This window comes from Semicossyphus pulcher, unplaced genomic scaffold, assembly GCF_022749685.1.
Source record: "Semicossyphus pulcher isolate SPU_LCO1_2020_fin unplaced genomic scaffold, fSemPul1.0.p SCAF_23, whole genome shotgun sequence".
NCBI lineage: Eukaryota > Metazoa > Chordata > Actinopteri > Labriformes > Labridae > Semicossyphus > Semicossyphus pulcher.
This window is the reverse complement of record NW_027211697.1, coordinates 3,738,120-3,765,985: the sequence shown is the minus strand read 5'-3', so window position 1 is coordinate 3,765,985 and position 27,866 is coordinate 3,738,120. Positions and strand designations below refer to the sequence as shown.

Below are 27,866 nucleotides of genomic sequence, written 5' to 3'. Positions count from 1 at the left end.
TTGCCTTTAGACAGAGGATAGCTAGCTAATACCTGTCTTTTTGCTAAGCTAACTGGCTGCTTCCTATAGCTTCATATTTACAGTAGAAACATGCGTTTAAGTCATTGGTGAAAACACCAGTGTGAGGTCAACAATGCTGTGAAGGGGCTTTCAAAGGCCTCATAAGAAATGCTTTGATAATTGAGTGCTGTATTGCAGTCATGTGCTGCCCCCTAGAGGAGGGGAAATACAAGGTTCACATCCTATCACAAAGGGAAACTGAGGACAGAGCAGTTTGTATAGAACATTTATTTATTCAGAGCAGATCGCCATAAGATGCAGTCACTGCAAGCACACCAATATCCAGTCATTACAACACACGCACTCACACACACAGGTTTCATACTGTCAATAGCAGAGCAACACATAACACACACGCTGCCTCTCTCAAGCATTCGCATACAGTCACTGCAGAGCAGAGGAGACACCGGTCCGGTATCTGTTCAGATAAGCACAGGCGGAAAATCAAATAAAAACAGCTTGACTTTCTCTTTTGATAAGAAAAAAAAAAAGAACAGTACTTTTGCTCCACATTTTTTGACCATCTGTGTTTTTTGTCCACCATCTGTGATATTTCACCTTTGTAGCTTCACCCCAATCCCAACACGCCAAACACACTTTATAGTAATTGCTTCAACATGAGAGATGACCAAAATGAGACCAAAGGAAGGAGGAGGAAAGTGTTGCATGACAGAGACGAGTTTATAAAGCAAGAACGTGTCAGTGTCAGTGCTGGAGCCGAGAGGTAAGACAGTCGGGTATGTCTGTGTTGTGGTATCAAGAGATCTAAAACTATAGCCTCAACAGGCTGATCAGGGAATGGAAATTCAGTTACCATGCAGTCATCGGCTATGATATACTTAGGAAACTCAAATTTATGATTGGAAAGTCCACATAAACTTTGTCTTGTTATCAACACTATGTATACTTACGCCCCAGATTAGATGTTAAATATACACCTACATTTATGACACATCTGGTAACAGCTGAACCAAACATCCAAACAGAGATTTTACTAATTAGTTTTCCCTTCAGGCATTTTTTTTTTTACAACATCCAATGTGATATTCTAAAAATAGGCTTATGTAGAGTAATAGATAAGAAGAGTGATAACCATCTCATGTAAGTACGCTTTTTACAAAGTTGCTAGCAATTGGTTAGCGTAGCTTAGCATAAAGGCTGAAAATAAAAAATAATAATAAACAACTAACCTGGCTCTTTCCAAAGGTAAGACAAAGGACATAAGGTGGATTTTACATTCAGATTTTGTACAAAGATCTTAAACTGTCAATTTGTAAGCTAGCTAGGTAGCATTTCCAGTTCTTATGCTAAGCTAAGCTTACTGGCTTCTGTTGGTGGCTTCATATATTTACTGTACGGACATATATATACTTGCCTTCATTTTTTTTATGTGAAGCTATATTTAGCAGATAGTTTGCTTAGCTTAGCACAAACACTGGAAACATGACAAAGCTAAGCTAGCTCTGTCCCAGAAAAACATTTTTTTAACAAGGTTTTTATAAAACTTTACCCACATTTACACTCTTTGTGCTAAGCTACGCAAAGCAAACCAGTTGTAGGCAGTAGCTTTATATTTAGTGACAGACACGAGGATGGTATCAATCCTTCCATATAATTCTAAGCAAGAAAATCTCTATTAATACCTTGAATTTTGTAATAAGATTGCAAATAGATTTGGCAGCTAACTTGGGCCACCCAGGTGTTGCATGCTCCTGCAAAAAAAATTCAAATGCCAAAAAAGTAAAGTTAACACTGTATGTGTTGACTTCAAACACTGATTGTGAATACCAGAACATCAAGATGTCACTTGTGGTTACCTTGGTTTTGTTAATGTCCGACGATTTCATGCTTCAAATATCACATCTCATTGGTGATGTTGGGAGGGCAGCACACTTTTTTATGATCGCATATCCATTAACAAAGCAAAACAGAACAAGAGAGATCCCCATATTTTTTTTACATACCCATCTACTGTATTGTAGTCTGACCAAAATCACAAAGCAAGGCACATGTTTCAAAGAAAAAAATAAAACAGAGCATTGCAATTCAAACAATACAAAAATAATAAAACAGAACAACAAAGAATCACTTTTATTATACACATCGCCACACCTGGACACATGTACACAAAAAATAAAAAAACAAACGCTTCCTTCAAATATCCCAACATGGTATCCTACAATGATTCATCAGCTTTGACCTCTGAAGCATGGAGAAGCAAACTCAGATTAGATCTGTTCACTTTGAAAAATAGTCTTCAGGAGGACACACACATCATAAATACACTTCTTTTTTTGCAAATATCCATATATATAATCTCTATCTGATCATAATTTAAATATCACAACTATTCTCTGAATTCGTGGTCATTTATATAAGGAGGTTGGCTTCTATAGGACTGTGAAACCTGGATTGTTATATTGGATGGAGGTGCTGACTGTTATTACACCTGGATGCAGTTTCTGGTTGATTCGAGTAACTTAAACAAACAATCCAGCTTCACAGATCTCTGCTGCCACTCGCTCCGTCTTTGCACATTTTTTTCTATCCAAAGAACAAGCTTTTATTGGCAACACACTGTGGAGTTACCATGGTGAGAGTAGTGAGGGTGATGATGTAGATTGTCATGGCAACAAGGGGTGGGAGGTAAGGAGAGTGTGGGACGAGAGCGATAGAGATGGAGAGAGGAGGGTTGTTCACTGAGGTGTTAGGAAGGGTTTTAGTGCTATTGTAATTTTACTCTTCATATAACAGTATACCAGACACAGATTCACAAAGGTTATGGATATTAAAATGAAAGATGAATCTTAAAAGAAGGAATGCACCGATATACTTGCCAGTACCAACCTCATTAACTTTTTGCTTTATTGTAAAATAGTAACTACCTCTTTCTTTTCCATTCATTAAAGTCAGGCTGCTGACTGGCAGGCTGAGATTTTAGAGCCATAGCAATCACAAATTACCTTTCATGAAAATCATTCCAATTAGTACCACAAATGTGGCACACATTTTTAAAGCCCCCCTCATGTCCAAAACGTGTGGGAGGCATCTAAAAGCTTGGGTAGGCAACTTTGGAGAAATCAGCAAGTTTGAAAAGTATCTAACTGTAAAATGGGTGTAAAATGTCAACTCCAAAACACATAAAAGCTTCTCTTACTGCTAATTTTGTATCGCTGGCTTGCTAGTGCCCAACATGTGCAGGCAGGCAGGCCATCCAATAATTTAATTAGGTCTGACTTATTGTTGGCAGACAGAAAATGCTTCTATAATAAATTACCTTGGCTTTAAACTAGTAGTGAGATAAAAAAAACCCAAAAAAACCAACATATTTATTCAAGAAGGACAATTTAACTATTTTTCCACTGATAATTTTAAAAAGCAGTTAAAGACATAATTTTTGTCTTTTGACCATGTAGCATAATTTTGTACAATTGCATTTTTCTATTCTGTGTTTTTGTATATTTTTTGGATCATTATCGTTGTTAAGATTGTACTGTGATTTTTTTTTGTGAAGCACTTTGTGGCCTCGCTCTGTTAAAGGTCCTATAACAAATACATTTTACTTATTTACTTACATATTAGATACAATTCATTATTATAATAATATTATTTCTTTATGTCCTACAATTGTGTTTGGAGTGGCACTAATAGCTACTGGTAATCTGTACCAGCCTGAGTTAAAGTGGGGTTATTATGCTGTTTTACATTTTAAGACACATATATAATGTTACAATGTTGGTGAAGTCTTGAATCTGCAGGTAAAAGTATGTTGGAGTTATCCCCAGGCTTCTCAGCTCAGTCTGCACGCTGCTGTGAACGCCAGGTTTCACACAGTTTTTTCTACACGCTGTTTGTGACATCACAAAGTGCAGCCTCAGCAGGCTTCAGAGAGCTGGCAAATCAGAAGAAAGTGAGTGAGTTGATTCAGGCAGAGGCTGTGTGAGGGCCTGCACAGAGCACCAGTGTGAGAAAGATGAGTTTTTTTTTAACTGTAAATTATGCTAAGCTACTTCACAGAGTGAAATATGAAGCTTTAAATAAGCATAATACCCCCCCGTTAAGGGACTGGAAGAGATAAAGTTAAGATCAATGCATCCCCTCTTAAAAGTGTTTTAAAATGAATCCATGTTCATGAAGCTCTCATATATTAAATCATAATCATAACTCAACAAGTTCATTAATCAAAAAGTTTCTGAGACTGAAAAAAACCCCTGAAACTATTTAAATCAATGTATTTAAATTAAAAGCTTGTGAGTGAGTTTGGGAAACCTGAACTTTGTTGTTGTTGTGTTTTTTCTAAATAGTTATCCTGAAAAACAGACCAATTCAATAACCTCTACCTTTCCCTGCTTACAACTTGCACCCCAAACATCTTTAACAGCCGCCTGAAATCCTTTTTTAAAACACTTTATCCATAAGACATAACATCTGCTTCCAGACAACCTGCTGTAGCCTTATTCACTTTTCTCCCTCCCTTCCCTTCTCTTGTTGAATTTATACTGTGCAGGCTCCCATGTGTGTGCAAGCTGGCTGCATGGGTCATTGTGCTTCTCCTAAGTAAGTGTGTGTGTGTGTGTGTGGTTGTGTGTGTGTTAAGGGTTATAATGGAAATGCAGCAGAGTGAATGGAAGCATCCAGGGCGTGAAACCAAATATGATCCTGAAATTCTGACAATCCGCAAGCTCAAATACACACGTCTATCTCTCACATACACACACGCACACACACATCAGGAGCTAAATAGTCTCGTTTTGGTCACAGATAAAAATCTTTCCACCACTTCATTTACGTCGTCACAACACCAGAGGTCACCATTCCACACAGAACCAAGACATCAAACCAAAGAGCTAGAGATTCATATTTATCGGTATATTATATATTACTGTGCTAATGCAGGACTTTTTCAGTAGATATAAACTCTCCATGCTTAGAATGTACACATACCATACTATGATTCATTACACAGTTGGTTTTTCAATCAGTATTAGTTTAGTTGAATTGTTCGCCACGATAGCTTCAAGAGTGTATGTGGAATTCTGAAAAGACCCACGTTTTGATTGCAGTCTCCTCCATCTTGTTGCATTTCTTCATCTTTCCATCATTTTTTTTTTTTATTTCTGCCCCACTTGAGTCATTTTGGTCCTTTTTTTTACCCTCTCTCTTTTAGTGTCCCTCTCTCTTTGTCCATTTTTCATTCTTGCACTCTCTCTGCCACTTGTCTTGTCCAGGCCTGTGGCGCCGGTCCATCATCATTTTCATCATCAGAGGCGAGAGATGCGAGGAAGAGGAGGACAAAAGAGGTTTTTTTTTTAAAGCAGCGACGAATGGACACCAGGAGGAGTTACAACAGGATGAGCACAGCAGAGAGAGAAGAATGAAGAGAAGGAGAGAGTTAAGAGAGAGATAGAGAGGCATGTTGCCCTATTGTGCCATCTGAGTCACTCCTCAAGTAGCGTTGCCATGGAGACGGGCTGACTGGTTTCTATGGTTACTCCAACATGGCGTCCAGCTGGTCGGCCAGGTCATCGAACATGCTGCCGATGTCGTCGAGGATGCTGACCGTGGTCTTCTGCTCAGCCACGGAGCTATGTACACACACAGAAACAGAAGCACAGCATTATACCAACTGAGGGGGACATACTTCATATGTTAGTTTGGGCCTGTATGGTTTTATAAGGGATAATGCCCACAAAAGGTGTCCATAATCAGGAATGAATGGACCAGAGGCCAGAACCGTCAGACCTGCAGGAAAGTCGTCACAAACTAGACTAAAGATTTCAAAGGCTAAAATGTGACTAAAACCAATAAGCATTTTTGTCAGAAGGCTAAGACTAAATCTAAAATGGCCAAAATGAACACTGGTCCATTACTTCATGGCAATGTGCACCTGAAAAGGCTTTATTTTGCTACCATGCTCCATTAAGTAGATCCAAGAAAAGAAAAAAATGTGGGTTTTCTTGCTTTTTGCTATTGAATTAGACTTGTGTTCCCTTTTAAACATCCACAAAAATGTAGCTTATGTGCACACTTTGGTTGGTACAGTTTGGTTCTCTTTTGTGGCACCTATGGCGATAAACGGTAATTGCGGGAGCACACTTGCCAGATATCCAGACAGTGGCTGTGTTCATATTGCCATACTATACTAGCAGTACATGGTGGCTGTGGCTCAGTGGTAGAGTCAGTCATCTTTCAATCGAAAGGTTGGAAGTTCAATCCCAGCTCAAAGCAGCTTTTTGCTATTGGTGGGCTATAGTTTACTTCCGCTTTCCAAAACTGGAAACTGGCGCTTGGCGTTGCATACTGCAAAATAAATTTGAACAGCTCTGTACTATATACTACCGCTGAAGCCAGTATGCAGAATGTAGTATGTAGTATCCAATTTTGAACACAGCAGTTGTTGCAAGAGTGACTCCCATTGTTGGCTCTGGTTGTAACGATTTATTTTCCTTTTTAGACTGTTTGCCTTCATCTGAGGGTCAAATTTGTTTCTTTTTCTTTGGATTTTCACTTATTTTTGAAGTTGTATCCGTAGTATTGATCTTTTCTTTGTTTGTTCATCCATAGTAGATTACTGTTTACTCGCAACACTTGCAGAGGCCGGAAAAGCAGCCGCTTAGCTCCGCCTACCCTCTCTGGCAGACCAACCACTGCTGGGTGATGGAAAACGTGTCACTAACTGGGCGCCGCTTGTGATTTTATATACAGCTACAGCTCTGAGGAGGCACCAGTCTATAAATGTTTAAGGGCCTATTTAAACAATCTATAGTGCAAGGTCTAAAATGTAACATGTAAAGTCTGTTTAGGCCGTTTCTCACTCCCCTTTTGCCAGTAAAATGGCGCACAATCTGGGCCCAAGTAAAGCGCAAGGCATAAAGGAGTTTATTTAGTCATATTTTTTACCACCATGAAAGAAGAAGCCTTGTTTGAACATGAGTGAGCATGGGAGTATTTGTTAGTGTGTGTTTGTTAGTGTATGCACAGGTGTGTGGTTCTTACTCCTCCTGCCGCATTATCTTATCCTCCACGGCCTGCAGAGCCGCAGCCAGGGATGCACTCGTCTCCTCCAGTTTCTGATGCACCAAAGAATCCACACCGAAGTCCGGTGTTGCAGGGGCCGGCGCCGTGACCCCCCCTCCCGTCATCCCGCTGTCCACCGACACACCCCCAATGGAAGAGCGGGGAGGCTTGACAGGTGGCGGGGTCGGGCTGGGAGTGGCGGGAGTCTGGGGCGTCTGTGGTGTAGTTGGGGTCTGCGGGGTATGCGGGCTCTGGGAAGACGGGCTCAGTGGCTTGGCGTTTGGCGGGCTTGGGATGTTGGAAGGCGGAAAACAAGGGGGTGAGCTGGTCTGTCTGGCCACCACAGAGTGCTTGATTGGGGCAGGGGCCGGGGTCGGAGAAGGTGGGCTGGTCATAGAGTGGATGAGCTTGGAAGGTTTGGGTGCCATGGGCGGGGGCGTCGGTTTGGGTGACACAGGAGGAGGAATCTTCTTTCCTTCCACTACAGAAAGAGAGAGGGAAAAAAGATGAATGCTGGAGCACTTACAGGTTTTGTAGTCAGCTGAGGGGCCTGAGTAAATTTCTGTAATCAAGAATTTGCACAATTCGCTAAATCTTCCAACCCCCGTGGAACAGCCATAGATACAAGACACCACTTCCTCACCTTCACCTAACAGAAACACGCAATCATACATGTGAGTACCTGGGCTTCCAGGCGTCCCAGGGCCAGGCAGGGGGACTCTCTTGTTGGAGACAGGGTGTGGGGGCGTCTGCGGGCCTCCCTGTCTCTTTATCTGTGCCATGACAGGCTTTGGGGAGACTGGAGGCTTTGGTTTTCTCACTGGGGCTCCTTCATTTGCCACTGGAGCCCCTTGGTCTGCACTGTTCCTGCGTGGAGCAGTGGTCACTTGCGGCTGAGGTTGAGGTTGAGGTTGAGGTTGATGTTGGGGTTGAGGTTGAGGTTGAGGCTGTGGCTGCTCCGTCACTCCAGCATCAGACACTGGGCGGCGTTTCACCGTACCCGTGCCGTTCTGACAGGACACCGGCTGCGTGGTGTTCGGCTGCCCACTCCCCACAGGCTCTCCGTTAGCCGCGTTCATGTCAGAGTAACCTTCAGGCTCTTTGTCGCGACTCTTGGGGCGTCGTTTGACGGTGGACGACTCCTGGAGGGTGAAGTCGGACCCGTTGGGGTGGGGCGTGGAGCTGCGAGGCCGTCGCTTTAGAGTAGATGTGGTCTCAACCCTGGGGACGTCCTCCTGCGTGTAGCCCCCGTCTCCCAGGGGACCCTCCCCGTCGCCCTGCAGACAAACACAAAATACACACTAACGGAAAATTCATACATTCATGACAAGAGTGAATTTTTGCACAAACATTCAAACAACAAAGATAAATGGAAAACACAAATATAGCTTACAGAATATAGAAGCTGCAATATGGATATGTAATGCAAAGCTGCACACTTTATTTTAGCACATTAGCATAACATTACATAAATGAATAATGTCAATACGATAGAGAGATAGCTATTTAGATCAACAGATCGACAGATAGATAGATCTATAGATAGATAGATAGATAGATAGATAGATTGATAGATTGATAGATAGATAGATAGATTGACAGATAGATAGATAGATAGATAGATAGATATAGACAAACATATATATAGATAGCTACCTGTCCTTCTCCTTCTCCTCGACCCTGGCGGCGGATCGTCAGACTTCCCTCTTCTGCAAACGGGAGGTTCTCAGATGAACTGCCGCTGCCTCCCGAGCTTGGGTGGGGGGAGGACGGAGGGTTGGGTGAGGTGGAATTTACCAGGACAGGGGTGGGGTCAGGCTGAGGTGAGGGAGAGGGTAAAGCGGAAGGAGTTGGCTGGTCACGTCTTGCAGCTGCGACCAGCTCACTAACAGGGCCGCTTATGGTCCGTCGTCGGTTCACCACTTCACCGTCCAGGCCAATGGCTTCACGTGTTTTCCCCACCTGGTAAACACACGACAGTACGACTAACTGAGCATGCTTTAACTTGTTTACAACACAAATTAATGTTTGTATTTTCCATTTAAGATAAGCAGATGTACTGTACTATATTCTTTTCTACAATACCTGCAGGAAATTCTTCTGCAGTGCCATGCCTTTGACTCCACCCCCTATAGAAGACATCTCCAACATGGCGGCAATGCTCCTCACACTACCCACACTGGTGGTCTCCACAACCCCCGTCTCCACAGACACCCCCAGGTCACTGGCTCGCCGCTGTTGGTTGAAAGGCACATCCAGCATCCCTCCTGTTGTGGTGGGCGTGTTTGGCTGTGTGTTAGCCTCCGTCAGGTTGGAGTTGGAGCTGGAGATGGCAGAGCTTGAGCGTTTGGGAGGCGGTGGGGGCGGACCCTTTTTCTTCTGACGCAGAGCAAAGGACTGCGTGTGGTTGCGGCTGATGGTTTTGTCCTGGTTGCGGACGGAGTGGCTGCGGCTGACACGGTGGGTCACTGTTGCGTATTTAACTCCTTCCCCTCTGACGACGGCAGGGCCCTGACCTCCCAACACCTCTGCGCCTCCTTCTCTGCCTCCACCTGCCTTCTCGTCACACTCACCATCCGAAGCAGCGTACCGGTTGAGGCTGTGAGCTCGTTTCTTCTGGAGCGCTGAAGGTTCTTCTCCTTCTCCCTCAGCCAGCTCAGCCTCTGGTGGGAGGCAGAGGAGAGGGACCTGGGGTTGTTGGCTCTCTCCCACCTCCATGACCTGTGTCTGCAGGTGGTGCTGAGGAGGTGCCTGTTGTTGCAGCTGGACTTGAGGCTGCTGTTGTTGCTGGGGCTGAGGCTGAGGCTGAGGCTGAGGCTGAGGCTGAGGCTGAGGCTGAGGCGGAGGCTGAGGCTGAGGCTGGGGACAAGGAGCACCACGGTGGGTTGGAGACTGAGGCGGATGGGAGCGTGGTGACTGAGGTCTCTCCCCCTGGCTGTACTGGGCGGACGGCTTGTGTTTGGCTTGCGGGGAAGCTGTGCTCTGGACGGAGGAGCTGGAGGAGGAAGAGGAGGTTCTAGCCTTCGTAGGAGTGTGAGGGGGGGTGTAAGGGGGAGCAGGCTGGGAATGGGAGTGGGAGTGACGGTGTTTGCCTTGAGAGGATACACTGCCTCGGTGAGAGGAGGTGCTTCCCTGGCTGCTCTGCTGCCTCATAGTCCGAGCCTCCTTCTTAGGTGGCCCACATCCTCCTCCTCCTCCTCCTCCTCCTCCTCCTCCTCCACCTCCACCTCCTCCTCCTCCACCTCCTGTTATCACCTCATCGTGCTCTTTGCTGAGGGTTCGTGATCGCTGAGCTTTGCAGACGTCTTGTCCTGGCTGGGTCATGGCCGTCTGTAGTTCTTTGCTCAACTCGCTGTCCTGGAAGGTGCCCATCTTTGGAGACATGACCTCTGCAGAAAGATAAAGAAGTGCTTAAAATGACAACTGTTAAAGAATAAAACTTTGATGGAAATATTTCTCACTACAGAAAGATCTCATTAGATAAGACATGCACACACTTCATTCATCATCATAATCTATTGGCTCACCTTCTTGAGGCGGGCCGTCCATTGACATGACGTCCTGCTGCTGTGTGATTGGTGGAGGCTTCTTTCTAAGAGAGCCTCGCCCTTCTGAACTGCGCTGCATTTCAGCGAGTCGCTTCACTGCCAACATCAGCTTTTTCTGGTGGCCTAAAACATTAGAAGATTGGTATTACAAGTCTTGTTTAATTTATATAACAATTATTATTCATAGTCATATTTTCATTTTTATCATCATTTTAATTGTATATAAATAGTTTGAATCACATCAATAAGTAATATCTGAAGGCAAATTGAAGGCAAAATTAAAATGGAGAGTAATCCGTTGGTCTAAATAAAGCATTTTTATTTTTGGTTGATTCAATTAAACTTTTAATATATTATTATTAAATAAAACATGTTTGCATCCTGCCTTTTTATTCTTTAAAATAATTTAATCTAATCATGCTAAAGCTAAACATTTGTCTAGTCTGTATATTTCCAACATAACATTTCCCTTTTTACAATCAGCTATTGAGCTAGCTAGCTTACACTAACTGGAAACACTTTTGGCTAAACACACTGGCTTTTACTGGTAACTCAAGCAGAAGCTTACTTATTCATAAATCCACACCAGCAAGTGTACAGAATCTCTGCACTGTACATACTGCTGTAGCATCACTGTTTAAACTCATCCTAAAAACACTAGCTAAAGCATTTTAGCCAGCAAGCTAAGAACAACGTACTTTTGTCTTTACATTAAAGTGCATGTGTTTGTCTTTAGTTGGACTCCAGTGGAAACGTTAAGTGGGGAATAAATACAAAATTACACATAGTTTATAGAATTAAAAGTAAGCTGGTTAAAGATAAATGGGAGCCAAATTTATCAAGTTTATGTTTTTGGACTGGAGGTTGAAGGAAAAGCTTTTTATTGTTTTGTTTTTTTCTTGTCTGATGACCATTAGTACATTTGGTCCATTTTGGGTCTCCATACGCAACATCTCTATGCGAAACTAGGATTATTTTGAACACATTCAACTCTTAATGTGTTACAATGTAGCTTTCTCCTTACAAAGTTCAGCACATAAATACTTGCCATGGATTACATAAGTCTAACCCTGGGTTAAATAAAGAGTAGTGCACACACTTAAAGAACCCTGCGTCAAAATGTATTGATATGATGAAAGTATAACTGTGGTTCTTACCCAGTTTGGTGATGCCTATCTCCTGCAGGTCCTCCCAGGTGATGTCGGTGATGAATTCGATATTCTCGTAGCCGTTCTGCACTAACACCTGGTGGTACTGGTTTAGACCAATAGCAGACAGCCACTCTCCCAGATTGGCCTACAGGAACACCACAAACATGAGTGCTCACCAGGCTAGCTGATACGGACGCTGTTAGCTTGCAGATGAAAACAGGTTAAGTAGCTAAACTAGAGCCTGACAGATATATTAGTCTGCTGATATTATCGGGACGATATAGGCCTATATTGTTTTGTTTTTTAACCAAACATATAATGTTGGAAAAAATCCATATTAATGTCATATATTCTTTACTAAAGGTATTTAGTTGTTATTTATTACATTTTAATATAAAATTAGTAATTGTATCTCAATTGTGTCTCAAAATTCCTGTAACAGTAAGTCTGTAGTCTAAACTATAGTGTTTGTGTGTTTGTGTTTTACTCACAGGTTTCTGCTCAGGAAGCCACTCATTGACACTTAGCTTGTTAATCTCTGATGTCATCTTCTTTCTGTGACCTGGTTTAGTTATTCCAATAGCTGTAAGATCCTACACACACACACACACACACATACATACAAAAGTAAGATACAGCAGTGGCACAATCATGCTTTTCCTCTACAGAGTAAATGAAAAGCGTCCCATGACTCCAGCAGTCTCTCTCACACATACACGCACACAAATATACATACACTGACTTACACACACACACAGAGGAAAACTTGCAACACAAAGAAACAAGTGACAGCGTGACATCTGATGGAGGCTTCTGCCAGTCGAGGAGAATAGAGCAGGAATGGGAATGTTTTAAAATCATACGAAAAAGCGAGGAAGGCAAAAGCAAATGTCTGCAGTGAAAAGGAAGCATCTAAATAAAGCATTGATTCTCCTTAATATTTCAGTTTAGCTATTAACACAAATTATTACTTAAGAAGCTCTTAATTAATTATTAACTAAGTGAAATAAAATTATAGTGTGCTGATTAGTTTGGAAATGTAATTAATGAATGATTCAGTGCATCATCCTGTCATTGTCTGTTCTGTTTTTTTCAGTGCTAATTGTGGTGGACAAGAACACATTTACATACAAACATGGACAATCCCCACACTCATCTCACACACACACACACACACACACACACACACACACACACACACACACACTTGGTTGTATAAGTCAATAATTAAATGCAGTTGCAGCAACACAAACATACAGTAGAAAAGGCCAGGATTCAACATCTATCTGGTAGCAAAACCCTTTTAAAGCCAGCTCAGTTCTAACCCATTCAGCATGCACAGCCCCAGAGTGTACATATATACAAATAATTTACGTATAATATAAATTATTTGTATGTAGGTGAGCGTGCCAGAGTGCATCAGTGTAGTTTCTCAGAAGAGGAGGGAGCAGCAGTGTTAAAGGTGATGGAGGGTCATGGGGTCGTGTAGATTCTTTGTATTAAAACGTTCCCTCTTTGGCTCATTGGTGCCATATGAACATAAGAAGCAGTTATGTTAAAGAGTATAGACAGGGGCTGATGAATGTATATATATATTTACTCTTTAAAGGGGTACTAGAGCCATTAAACATTGCATTTTCATTTTATTGGGGGACTTACATGGGACAGACGACCTGACTTTGAATCCCTAGTATGGCTCAAGGAATATGGATCTTACATTTCCCAGAATGCAACACATTTTTATTTGGGCTGTGTCCAAAATCACCCACTACTCACTTTATAGTAGACAATTATGAGTCTGAATAATGAGTGAGAATTATTATACCCTATATAGTGGACTCATTGTTTCCCACAATGCATAGTGCAAAGTAGTGTACAATCGATGGTCACTAACCAAGCACTATACTGTATACCATCATGCATTGCGGTGCAAGAGGAGACGAGAGGAGTGTGACCAGAGTGGTCTGAACTTCAAATGTAATTTGTTCGTAATTTGTATTGAAGTAATTTTCCTATTTCCCTTTTTATCATAAAGTCTATTTTATCATTTTCGGGGGGGTATGATGCTAATTTCAAGCTTCATATTTCACTCTGTGATACCTGTGGAGTAGCTTAGCATAATTTACAGTTAAAAAAACTCACACTGGTGCGCTGTGCGGGCCCTCATAGAGCCTCTACCTGAAACCACTCAGTCAGCTCTGTCCCTTTAAGAAACCCCGCCCCTACAAGCCTATTTTCTACTAATTGGCCAGCTCTCCGAAGCCTGCTGAGTCTGCACAAGTGCAGCGTGTAGAAAAAACTGTGTGAAACCTGGCGTTCACAGCAGCCTGCAAACTGAGCTGAGAAGCCTGGGGATTACTCCGACATACTTTTACCTACAGATTTGAATCTTCACCCACGTTTAGTCTGGACATCCAACATTGTAACATTATATAAGTCTATTTTATTATTTTTATTTTATCATTTATCGTTTTCGGGGGGGTATGATGCTAATTTCAAGCTTCATATTTCACTCTGTGATACCTGTGGAGTAGCTTAGCATAATTTACAGTTAAAAAAATTCCTCCGTTTTCTCACACTGGTGCTCTGTGCAGACCCTTATACAGCCTCTAACTGAAACGACAGCTCTGTCCCTTTCAGAAACCCCACCCCTCAAGCCCACTGCAGACTGAGCTGAAAACTGATTTGAAACTTCACCCACGTTTAGTCTGGACATCCGACATTGTAACATTATATATATAAATATATAACAAAATTGCATTGGAGTGTCACTTGAGCACTGGAGAAATATTAGCTGTCAGTTTATTTTATTCTCTTCAGGGAGTGATGACAATGTGGCCAAAATGATTCGGCTCTTTAGCAGGAAGCGTTTTGCTGCTGCAGCTGGATGGGAGAGAGACAGGTCAAATTCTTCTGAATGGGTCTCTTAATGTGATGTCATTTTATCATAGGTACAATTTACTATCATGACTAATTATATTGATACATTTGTGTCCTGTTTTTAATATATTTGTTACTTGTTATTACATTTTGTTGAGCAGTGTTGAAAGAGATGGATATAAATAAATGAGTTGTGGCGTGAAAATATGGTTTCATTATTTTATTAACAATACAGTATTTTATATCTTTTTTTTTTAAACTTATTTTGTGAAAATACGCTCAGTATAATATTAGTTATCACTTAAATCTAGGCCGTTTTTTATTATTGATCCTGGACACAGCCTTAGACAGTCCCTTCAATCAACCTCAGTTTTTTAACACAGGCTTTTTGATGACATCATAAAAAAGTGATTTGTGGGAAAAAGCATAGGTCAGTTTATGTAAGAGGAAGAGTATATGGTGGTTGACATAATAACTCACTGGTGTCATGTGATGTAAATTATTTAAAAAAATTAATCAGTTCAAAGGGCCCTGATATTTCCCCGATGCAAAAAACCTTGAAAATAAATTAAATAATAATTTAATAAGTTAGTAAAACACAGAATATCATGGAATTAGCCAAAGTGAAGATGCTATTTTAAAACAATTATTTTTTTTAATAACATATACATTATCTTCACTGCTCCTAGCCAGTGAACAGAAAACAACTGTGCTGCTTTGTTTTGGTGTCACTTATGGGCACGTTGCTTCTGTCCTCTGCTCTCTGTGTTGGTGTTGGGGCTCAGCTCCTCCATCAGACCAAACTCTTTTATTGTTGCAGGAAATGTTGCAGCTGTGTAAACTGTTGAGCTGAGACTCTGACGTCAACGGTGACTCAGCCTGTTAAATCCCAAGCAGCTGGTTTTAGAACTTGAGACACTTTTCAACAGCTTGTGGCAAAGTCAGCTGGTCAAAATGACATCACTAGTGGCTATACAAAATGTTTTGTTTGATATCTACTGAAGCCACTTCTTTGATAAAAGAAAAATGGTCTAACCACGTGATTATACGTCTTTCTGAGGCCAAAATGTGCTTCAATTGTAAAACACATTGATTATTAAGTTATTTTGGACCGCTAGGGGGTGGAAAGAGTTACCTTTAACCCCTGTATCACAACATCTTACAGTAAATCCTTTTATCTAATTGCTATAAGATAAGTACAAACCTATCATACAACATAAGCAAACAGAGTGGTTATTCTAGCCAACTGATTAGCTCATATTAGCTTACTTCATATGGCTATTACACTGTAGGGATGGTAAGAGCCACAAGACTCAACTGTACATAGTATGTGCAGGTTTTCAAGCATATACTAAAAAGGTAAAAGGGGTTACAATACAGTGATGGGTGAAGTTATTGAACCCGAAAAAGATCGTTTAACAGGGGTGACAGGTGAAAGGTTCAACCAGGACAGGGTTGGAAAAAGGGAAGGGAAAGTACAGCTGAGATCACTTCAGTTGATCATTTGAGAGGAAATTATGCACATGCATCTTAAAAACATGAACTTGAAAACAAATCAAAGTCGTGCAGACTTGTTTCCATTGTGGTCCTTGCAGGTGCCTGCAACCTCTCTGGGGTTCAAGGGTCAGGGTTTAGTTTGGTCTTACCTCTGGGGTCATTCGGCTAATGGTGGGCAAGTCATACCCAGCACCCAGGAAGTTTGGAGCGTAGGCCTGCAGCTGAAAGTCGCTCAGCCATTGGACAACGGCCTCTGAGCTCTACGGGAGAGAAGACAGGGGGCATGCTGTCACTTGCTCCATGTCTGCTTCTATAACAGCCACTTTTTCTCAGCAGGGCCAAGTAGAGCCAAACGGGCGGCACAATTAAGACACTGTAGCAAGTTTACTATATTCTATGTCAGAATATCTATAACACAAAGACAAATTCTTACACACTAATAGATGATTATTAATAACATAGCTGACTCCTGATCAAGTCTATGAATTTTGCCCTGATTAACCTTGCTTGGCCCTGTAGCGAAAACCAGGCTAAAGTTAGGAAGGAGAAGGACCTGCCTAAAGTGTCTCAAATGCTACAGCAACAGATGCAGTTTAGCAACATCAGGCTCTTCAGCATTTGACACTTTACAGCTGGAAAGTGAAGACATGGTATAAATGTAGTACATATTTTGCTCTTAAAATTGAGAGTACAACAAATGCTCTACTATGGTTGAGACAACCATCAACAATATATTGTAGACATGTACACAATCACTATCATACACTTGACACAAAATAAACTCGATCCTCAAATAATCTCAGACAAGTATGATGACGCCCTGTATATTAGATGTTGGTCCAAAATGTTCAGCCCAGTAAGACAAGACAAACAACGCTAACGCTAAGACATGCTACGATATTAACGCTAACGCTAAGATATTCGCCAATGGGGCAACTACTGATATGAAGTTTGGATAACTGTCCATCTCATGTCAGGCCAATTTCAAGCCAAAAAGCGACAATTAAATGCATGAGAGGTAGCACATAGTGAGTATTAAAAGCTTTAATACTGCTGCATGCAGCTAGCTACCCGCATCAGACAAAACTGATGCAATGAGGGCTGTGAGAGTGAAACAAAACAGTAAAGCTGAGTCCTTTAGAGCTACATAAGCCTTAAAGGGAGCTATGGGTTCAAGTGAGCAAGTACTTTTGTATTATATAGAATATTGATTAAAGCCTCTTTAACTGTGATATACTTTTTGAATTCTTTAAACTGTTAATGTTATGTTACACCTTGCGATGCTAAGCTGACTTCCTGTTAATATACAGTAGCTGATTGCTTTTATCTGGACAGCAATTTACACATTGAAGTCTTTACTAATAGACTGTTTATAAAAAGTGGATGGACAACTGATTTAAATCCTCGAGTTCGGATCGTTACACCGTCGCCATGTTGGTTTTTTGGAGCCAGAAGTGAGCACATATGGACAAAAGGGTGCGTAGCAGGTGTATCTACACCTGCTACGCCTCTATCTGGGGTGAGAGGTCACTGTGGTAGCAGCTTTTCAATCATTGGTAGTAAGAGCCTAAAGCATATCATCTTTTTAACCAAAATTGAAGTATTATTTACAAAGTAAACATCAGAAGTGTCGTCATTTTCTGGTGGTGTCACAGTCTGTCTCTCTCCGTACACCCCATACCAAAAAGATGGACGACATGACAGCTCCCTAAAAGTGAAGCCAAACAACTGTTGAAAAACACGACTCCTGCAGCCTATCTTTTCTGGATTAGCAGAGTAGAGGAGGAACAGCGAGAGGAAACGTAACTAAAACAATCACTACATTCATTGAAGTTTTCCTGCTGCTTGCTGTTGTGCTGTTAAATACACTGACGTGCAGGATTTTCGTTAAGTTTACCTTTTTTGTTAGCGGAAGTAGCTACGGCGGCTCCACCCCCCTATCTTTACTGCGCCATCTCTGGCTCAAAAAAACGTCACCAGCGCAAGATGACAGCGCCTGCCTTTTTTTTAACAATGAGAGTAGATGGAGATCTTTATATAAAGTCGTTGGTACGGGACTGTTATGCCTCGCTGTCTTTGTAAAAGTTACGGAGGCTGAAGTCGTTCTGGTGATGAGCCAGCAGCGGAGGTTGTAACAGGACAGAGCAGCATTGTGTGTATCTTCTAGCCTGCCTATCTACCAAACATGCCTGTAAGTCATCTATTCACAATAATGAAGGATACTAAACTACTTCAGCCTGCACTTAGGTGCTACTTTACTGCCTGCACTCATTGTAACAAGTAGATTTAAATACAATCCAATGTCTTTTGCAACCACAGGACCACAGGCTACGTCCACTTCTTTTATACTGTTTTAATGTTGAAACATGATTTTGTAAATCCGTACTTTAAAACTAACTTGTAGTTCCTACAATCTTAGGAAGGACTATACTGGTAAATAAGTAATGAGTTGGTGTAAGTGACTGTAGATTTACAACTGGGTTTAAATAGTAGATGACTCGCTGCATGTTGGACAGCAGGAACCAAAGCTACAGGACTGAGTGTAACTGTAAAACCTCTGCATCCCTTCTTCCCACGCTCTCCGTTTCTCTTTAAAACCCTTCATGCCTTTTGTCTTTCTCTATTCTGCCTCTCATTCTGTCTCTTCTTCTTCTCTTCATCTTACACCTCGACCCTCCTCCTCCTCCCTCCCTCTCTGACCCTCAAACCTAATTGGTTTTCCCTCCCATCTTACATCCTTGTTACCCTGCTGAGGGAAATATTAGGATGATGGGTGCTAAGGAATCAGGACTGAAGCTAACAGATGGCCATGAGAACATGGCTTACATGACAGCGCGTGCACACACACACACACACACACACACACATACACACGTACTGTAGGCAAGCGATGCAAACACAACCACCACGACCACCTGCTATTTAAATATGCTCATTGGTTTATCAAGCTTGAAATCGTTATACAACGAGACATGAACCTTAATGTGGGCCCACTCACGTATACAAGCACATACACACATTCTGCATTTAAACACACACACACGTACACACACACACTACAGTAAATAACAGCTTACTGTTCATGATGTAAGCTCAGATTTCACACTTCCTGGGCTGAGAAAGTCCGCCGGCCACATGCAAACTGCTGGGCACCTGCCAGCTCACACACAAACACACACACACACACACACACACACACACTGATATCTAGAGTTATGATTGCCTGAGGCACACCTACCAACCACTAATTGAGAGACACTTGTCTCTGCAACAGAAGAAAAATACCGCAATGGAAGAAGAGAAGCTGCAACTAAAAGGAGTGAATAAGGATGGATAGCAGGTAGCAGATAAACGAGAGAAGGACAGGACTCTCTCTCTCTAACACACACACACACACACACACACACACACATAAGATACTCCGCGGATCTTCCATTCACACACTCACCGTGTCATGGCTGCATCCGAACACTCGCAGAACGGACGAGGCCAGTTGGGAGAGAAACCGCTGGGACATCTTGTTGTGAGTGTGTGTGTATCACTAAGTCTGTGTTTGTGTGTGTGTGTGTGTGTGTGTGTGTGTGTGTTTGTGTGTGTAGAAGAGTTGTGGTTGAGGTGACTGAGGAGCTACATTCTCATTTTGCTGCAGTAAGATGTTGATAGTGATGATTGTCTGTGTGTGACTCGTGAGTGTTTGTATGAAAGAGGGAGAGAGGACTGAATATGTGGGAATTTGGGACTGTCCTACCTTCCCCTCGCCTGGCCCCTCCCCCTTCCTGGTTGCAGTGGCGTCGTAAGGCGGCGCCTCGTGGAGTGGACAGCCTGATTGGCTGGATGTCCGAGAGGAGCTGGCAGAGCCTGCTGGGAGAAATACCATTGGCCAGTTTCAAGCTGTCGCCCTATCACTGCACACTTGGGATCAATCAAAGATGAGTTTACTTGTCTTACAATCTGACCTGTCCACCAACTGATTTCACTTCTTTGCTTTAATATTGAACCAATCACATTCTTGCTTTCCAAAATATGAACAACATTAACCAATCACACCCTTCCACACTTCCTCCTACATCCCCTGCCTCCCCTGCCTTGGCCATCTGTCTGTTAAACAAGCCAAGATGTGTGTGTGAGCGTGTGCGAACAAGTGTTTGTGTGGAGAAGTCATATACATGACATTTTAAAAAGACCAGTGGATTATGACTCTTATTTTTCTAATTTAATCTTCTTCCTCATAACAATATATAACACTATGCACGTCTCAAATTCTAGTGGGCTTAACTGGTGAAATTGAAACACAGTATCTGGGTTGAAGAAGATCCTCTGTATGGCCCCTGTCTTACCTGGAGGCTGGTCCACAGACTTGGACTGCTCCATTAGATGCTCCTTGGCTTTGGCAGACTGGGACAACACTGTGGCTAGAAGCTGCAAACACACATACAAGCATACAAACAAACATGCATCAACATAAACAGGCATGTCGCAACTTACATTTTGTAATATTAGAGTAGCCGTCCTTTGTTCCAGGCTGCAAACATGCTTCGGGGTCATTCCTCCTACCTAGTAAGGAACTTACTAGACACAAAAGTCTGCAAAAGGTGTAGTTAAGATTTTTAACTAGTTGCCTATTTACACAAAATAGCATTCATTAGGAGTTGTGTTAGGAGCATAGGCTGTATGAAAAGACGGACGACATGACAGCTCCCTAAAAGTGAAGCCAAAACATTTCAAGCGCCCCCTGCTGACTGGCTGCAGTATAGGTCACAAAGCCCACCTCCTCCATGTCAACAGATGGGACATGAGTCAAACTATAAATTGACAATACACATCAAATAATGGTTTCTGTCATTATAGTTAGTAATTATCATGCTGATTTAGGTCCAAGTGTTCATTTTTCTGACAAGTTTAGTTTTAATTAGTTATTTGATGCTGTAAAAAGGATAATTGACAGCTCTGTTGACAAATACGACTCCTGCAGCTGATCTGTAGAGGAGGAACGGCGAGAGGAGAATTAACTAAAACAATCACTACAGTCATTGAAGTTTCCATATCTGTGAACGTAGCTTCAGACCAACACAAGAAGCTGTTCTGCTGTTAAATATGCTGACGTGCGGGATCCTTGCTGTTTTTTTTCGGTAACTTCACTGGCAGCGCCCACTTCAGGGGTATGATTTTTAGTTATCCTCCAGATTGCCTTTGCTATTTCTTTAAGGGGCAAACTGTCAATCAACTGGCTATCAGCTATGCTAAGGATCCGTCATTTTTCAATGTGGCTAATCAGAGGCTTTCAATCCTTGGTCAATCGAAATAAATTTCACCTAAGGGCCGCCTAAAAGACCAGGCGTCAATCTATTTTAATCTAATTAGAATTTTTAATTAACTTGATTAGTTCACGGTATTATAACAAGGCGGATTCAAAAGAGAGTTTATGGTATGATATTATATGATATATATGATGATATGATACATATATACACGCCCTCATATATCAGACATCCATTTTATTGCCTGTAGCGGTATATTTTGCTCATATGTTCCCAATTATAACCTACGGCAGCCGTCAGGAGACATATTGGTTGTGTTCTTTACTCTTCTCATTTGGTAACAAAATGATACAGAATTGCAACATTTATCACATTAAAATCTCAGCTCTGCTCCTTCCAGTGCCAGTGCTGCAATAACAATCTGACTGGTGCTGATGTGAATGGATTGAGACGCAGAGTAGCCAGATGCTACCAGGCAGTCGGGGCAGCAATTGGGTCTAGTTTTGCTGTGTAGATCTTTCTGGAGATTTAAAAAGTGCCTCGCTTGCAGCTTCTTAACAGGACACTTGCTGAAAATGTATGATATGTGCAGCTGGCTGACTAAATTAAGGCCTTGAGAAGCAGCTTTAGTGTGTTGGTGGTTGTACTGTAAATATTTGTATTAGATTAAAGCGCAGGGAGGAGTCGTGAGCCTCCAAATCACACCTACACAGTCCCAAAGAAGCAGTTTAGAATCTTAATAAATAATATCTTTACTTTTTTTTCTAAACTTGAATTGTTGGTAATTTAGTCTTAAGCTCTGTTCAGAACAAAAACGATGATAAGTTTTACCTTGCGTTATGTTTGTAATTTTTGTGTGTGCTTGTCGTACCTTAACCCCCTCAGCCTGTGCATGGAGGATGTGCGCGGCACTGCCGGCACTCTGACCACTGCCTGATGACCTCACACTGGTGACACTGCCAGAACTACCCACACTGCTGCGGTCTCCACCTGCAACACACACGCATACGCACATCCACGCAAAAACATACACATGCATTCACACACGCATGCAACCGCACAAACAATATGTATAGATTTTTCGCATACAAATGCACACATGCAACAACCAGATGGATGCATACATTCACACGCACACACGCACACACGCACACACAGGCACACACACATTGAGTGGTTTAGCTGATATCCAAAGCAGCGTGGTAACAGGTGTGACTCTCCTTTGAAATGCACTGGGCAGCATGTGGTCGGTTGGATGGACAGAACGGACAGACAGACGGGTTGATTGACGACTAAGCGACAAACACAAAGGTGGAGGAAACAAGACACACCTTTTGCTTTCATACACGACACGCACACACATCTTTTCTCTCAGCCTTCCCCTCTCTCATTTCTTGTCTCTCTCATCCAGAACATCTCCATACACCCAGTTGGAAAGACACACAGATTGTAGACCGATGCAGATGGCTGCAGTCCTACACATAAGGCTACTGAGCTCAGCTAAGCTTTAGATGGAGGGTTAAGCAGGACATGGGGGACTGTCAAGAGCAGGTCAAAGAGTATCTGAGAGCCTTCAAACGACATCATTTATAGGTCAAAGAAATTGATAAATGCTCTGGGGGACACTTGCTGACAGTGCCAGGCTGAATAGCTTTTTTTGAACTGGTGTCAGATACTGTTTGACCCCTGGTCAGACTTAGAGGAGTCAGGGACTGAGGGCTCAGCGCAGCGCGGCTTAGTTACCTGCCACGGGCTTGCGCAGTACCCAGATCTCTTCGTTGGAGCCTCCATGGGGCCCGCTGGATTGGGTGGGAGAGCTGTGAGGACTTGCCTCTGAGCCGCGACAACCTTTAACACAGAACACCACTGTTAGCCGCTAACCGACCCTAAACTGGCCTTGGAAGCATTGCTATTCTATTGCTATCAAAAACTAGCATTTAAAGCAGCAACGATTCATGATTTTATTAACTTTAGGGAAGTGGAACAGGTCGAAAATAAAACAATGAAAATTGTTTATCGTATGATCGTTACCGAATTAGCAAGAAGTGGCCTTCTCATACTTTGGCAGACACGATGCCATATTAGCATTAATTCATTACCTGTCATACCAACTGGTGAAAGTATGATTAACATTCACTCTGTTTAAGCTACGTTTAAGTTTGAGCCATCTCATAAAAAAGTTATCACAATAGCTGCTATATTCTCCACTATGTTTGCTAGCTAATTGCTAACTTTGTCTGTCTGCTGTGTGATGCTAGCTAGGTAAAGTTGCAGGCTGTAAAACCAAAAACATTAGCTTGAAGAGGCTACAAAGCCATGGCTAGCTAACATGTAGTGATAATTCTCTTTCAGTTAATCATTTCAACTGACTCATTTTACATTTAACATAGTTATTTGATCCATTGTGTATAACAATATTGTTTAGCGCAGCTTTAATGTTGGCTCAAACCATTATTTACATGAATGTATCCTTACAAATGACTTTAATTATGTGATAAAACCATGTTTGAAATTAGAATAATTTTATAGACGTAAAGTATTTAGAATTGGTTAAGGTTTTTAGTAGGCGCCTACATTTTATATGGTGGTAAAAAGAGGTCTATTTGAATGTTCAAGCTTCTCTGCACCCTCACACTATGCAAGCAAACTACCTCACTTGATTTTACAGATTACAGGTGTTGCTAGATTTTTCAAACAAAGAGGGTGAAGTAGGGGTAATTAAATCTATTTCAAACTATTCCGCGAAAAAAGACAACTTACAGAGGGGCCAGAAGGGTGGTTGGGTAAAGGCAGATAGGGGCGGCTTTTAGAAAAAAGGATATAAAAGTTTCACACTCACTTTCTCAGCACACTTACATTCTCACACATGCTCACACACACACATACACAGAAAAAATACAGCATATATAGATATAGATATATGAAAACATTTATATACCCATAGTACATAAATAAATCCATAACATGAATATCCGTGTATATACACATATATGCCATAATGTACATACACATACATATATAATGCATCCATATGTGTGTGATTATATATGTAAGTCTTGTCAGAATGGGGCTGCTGTAGTGCATTTGGAGAGAGTCATAAACCATTATAACCGTCTCAATAAGGGTTTATAAATGGTTTATATGTGTAAACCAACAGTGCTCCAGTGAAACACACATTAAAAAGTTTGCTTTCATGTAATGCCGCAGCTCCTTCTTGTGGCCATTTTGTATCCCTCCAAGTGACCTTGAACAAAGTACTGATCAGTCATTTAAAGACTGTGAGAAGCCTTCGTCCTCACATGAATCAATGAGTTCCAAACAAAAAATTGCTGTGGCAAAAGTGCTGTAGATACAAGCAAAACCAAATATGTTTTTTCTTAATTTGTGTGCCTCATTCCAATTTTTGTTTTTAGACAGGAAATCTGTCTAAGGGTGTTTAATAATCTCCTGGAGGAAACAAAGTGGTGTCCAGTGAAGGTTCCCATTCACAGAGTAAAAAGTTTACAGTCAGCAAATTCCTTACCTGAAAGTCATCCTGGGCGATATTTTCTAACTATGTGTTTGCGGCCCTTTGTAACTTGCAAATTCTTTCATGTAATTACGTGATTTCAAGCTGAAATGTTAATACCTTGTTTTCAAGACTCCAAGAATGGCTGTACCTCAGCTTAAGTTTAAAATATAAGATTACTTGCTGGATCTTTTAGCCAGACAAAAATATTACCAGTTAATTTAAGAGAGGTCCAACATGTCCAGCTAAACCTCTGACAAACTTCAATATCCTTAAAGCAAAGTCTTTCCAGAAAACAATGTTTGTACTCAGTAAGTAATTAAACAATTTTTTCACCCCTCCAAAGCCTGGCATGGACACTCAAATATTCAAGCCTTTCACTACCATTACAAACATTCAAACAAGCATACATTAAGGGTATAAGTGCAAGATGGGTAAAAGTGGTGTCAAAATGATCATCAGGCATGACGGTAACACACAGGACGAGGATTAAACAGAAAAGACGCTTGTACACAGTCTGGTCAGGGAGAAAGTTGTGTATGATGGATATGTGCTTAAAACTAGCAGGATCGTCTCAGTGGTTGGGACAGTGGTGGGATACAGGGAGAGAGGAAAGAACAAACAGGAAGGAATTAAGGAAAAAAAGAACCGCAAAATAAACCAAGGAACCATGAAGCATTAACCAACTCAGGTAACCTAGCTTAATGGTAAATACTTAGCTTTCCTCCAACCTGACATCCAATCCTCCTTACTGGCAAATAAAGCTATGAGCTATGTTTAAAGGTACACTGTTAGCGAATGTTTTTACTACCACCATAGTAGCACAGAGAGCAACTGTAAACTAGCTATGCTTGGAGTAGCTATCGTTAGCAAGACGTGGCTATCTTAGCTAGAGCTGTTTGGTACTGTTCTGTCTCTGTTTGATTAGTTGTGGACACTGCAAATAATGCGCCTAATGAAAATAAGAGTGTTATGCTGTGCTATGCTCAGTTCCCCAGTAGTAATAAAACTGAATTTTTATCTCAGTATATTTAAAAACTGGTATCCTGGCTAATCTCCATCACTACTAGGGGTGGGACAAAATATCGATACGGCAAAATATCGCCGTCCTGACTCGTCGCGCCAAATATCAATATTTAAATGTACTAAATTATGGCACTCTAAACAGATTTCCCTGTGATTTTGACACACCGTGTCACTACTTCATGCTGGCGGTGCTGCTTATGACATGAGTGAGGGATTAATTGGCCAAAGAACTTAATCAGATATCACGATGTATCATTATTTGATTGTCTTGCAATATATAAATTATCACAGAATCGCTGTATCACGATATTATCGTTATCGAAGGCCACGTATTGTGTATCGTGAATCGTGTATCGTTTCATATTGTATCGGAAGTTACCCTGCAATTTCCACCCCTTATCACTACCACCCTCTTGACTGCAGAAGGGCCAGCCCTGGTTTACTTGTAGGCCAGGATGCGTGTTTCGTCATGTACAAAAATAAAAGACTTCAAAATGTCTCATTCCGCCTGATCCAAAATCTTCTGTTCTGTTTTAACAAAGTACAGTTGCCTTTTAAATTGAACTTTAAATGACTTTAAAGCCTATTCAAGTGACCTTTTGTTGGATATGTTTTTAGGTCATACTTTGTGTAACTGTGTGACATATAAGTACTTCTCTTCTTATCTTCATTACATATTAAATAAGCCGTCATTTCAGTGCCCTTAACTCTTCACATTCCTGTCTTAAAGCTGACTTTGACTCGCAGTAATGGAGATGACAACAGCAAAAACAGAAAAACAAAAGTTACACAGTATGAGCAACACAATTACATAAAATTACATAAATAATGATCCATAACAGAAAACTTCAAAGGATGCCTTCCGCAAACAATATTTCAAATACGAATCAGAATAATGCATGACCAATCAAAAATAGAGATTACTGGCAGATACAAGATATAAGACGCCAGAGGAAAGCATCCCTTGAAGCTTTAACAATAATAATAATAATAATAATAATAATAATAATGAAAAGGGGGCGTGTACCTGGGGCAGTGGGTGTGTCTCCCATTGGGCTTGTCACGGGCGACTTGTTATAGCCAAAGGAAGTGAAAAGTGGAAGCAGTGGCTGATGGGAATGTGGTGGTGGAGGAGGCGGTGGAGGCAGGATATGGATCTGATGGAACGTGGTGTCGTTGCCGTTGACTACCGCGTTGGCAGGGGCAACCGTCGCCGGAGGAACCAGCGGTATCTTTTGAAACTGTTGAGTGCAAATGACTGTGCTGGCCAAACCTAGATAACACCCACCGTGACGTCACACCGACACACACACAACCAGCCAACAGTGAACCACCGCCACGGCACAAACAAACGACAAAACAGAGAATTACATGTAAGAAAAGGAGGAAAAAAGGAAATTAAAAACAAAGGCTGAAGTTACAAAATTAAACAGAAAATGAAAGGTGGTGAAAGACAAAGAGAAGGAGAAGACAAACCAATATGAATATTGTTGAAATGAAATGAATGGAAAGGTGAAAGAGAAGTGATCGATGGTGAAAGTGGAGATGGTTTGAGGGGCTGCAGGGAAGTTTACGTTGGCAATCAGTCGTGACGTATTTCTGTAAACGTGCTAAAATATTTCCGTCTTATTATGTGACACAGGATATGATTTATACAGTCCTATTGCATGCCATTAGCTACTTTCATACAACAATATGTGTAGCAAAAACATGTCATTCATAGCATTAAATGAATGCACTCATAAAAATAGTTAGCAAGCTGCATCAGAAATGTGTAACATGGTAACTTTTTAGGTGTCTCACTCCAAACTCACAGATCATTGTCAACATTTATCCAACGTGCCTTATGGCCATTTATATGTGCTGTAAGTGCTCCATTTGCACTTTGCTGCCATGCTCCTATACTCCTTCAGAGTATAGA

At 41.5% G+C, this 27,866-nt stretch overlaps 1 protein-coding gene across 1 annotated transcript in view; it reads right to left on the bottom strand.

Moving 5' to 3' along the window:
- Positions 1-270: 270 nt before the first annotated feature.
- Positions 271-27,866, bottom strand: part of caskin1 (CASK interacting protein 1) — a 113,163-nt gene continuing 85,567 nt past the window's right edge. Inside the window, exons 11-24 of the mRNA XM_069673958.1 lie at positions 26,973-27,218; positions 23,155-23,259; positions 22,283-22,401; positions 20,491-20,572; positions 19,902-20,014; positions 16,303-16,413; positions 12,268-12,369; positions 11,783-11,921; positions 10,605-10,748; positions 9,163-10,466; positions 8,734-9,039; positions 7,760-8,378; positions 7,057-7,558; positions 271-5,645 (exon numbers count right to left, since the gene is read on the bottom strand). Coding sequence (XP_069530059.1) covers positions 5,549-5,645; positions 7,057-7,558; positions 7,760-8,378; positions 8,734-9,039; positions 9,163-10,466; positions 10,605-10,748; positions 11,783-11,921; positions 12,268-12,369; positions 16,303-16,413; positions 19,902-20,014; positions 20,491-20,572; positions 22,283-22,401; positions 23,155-23,259; positions 26,973-27,218 — 3,989 coding nt within the window. The 3' untranslated portion in view covers positions 271-5,548. The remainder of the gene's footprint in view (positions 5,646-7,056; positions 7,559-7,759; positions 8,379-8,733; positions 9,040-9,162; positions 10,467-10,604; positions 10,749-11,782; positions 11,922-12,267; positions 12,370-16,302; positions 16,414-19,901; positions 20,015-20,490; positions 20,573-22,282; positions 22,402-23,154; positions 23,260-26,972; positions 27,219-27,866) is intronic.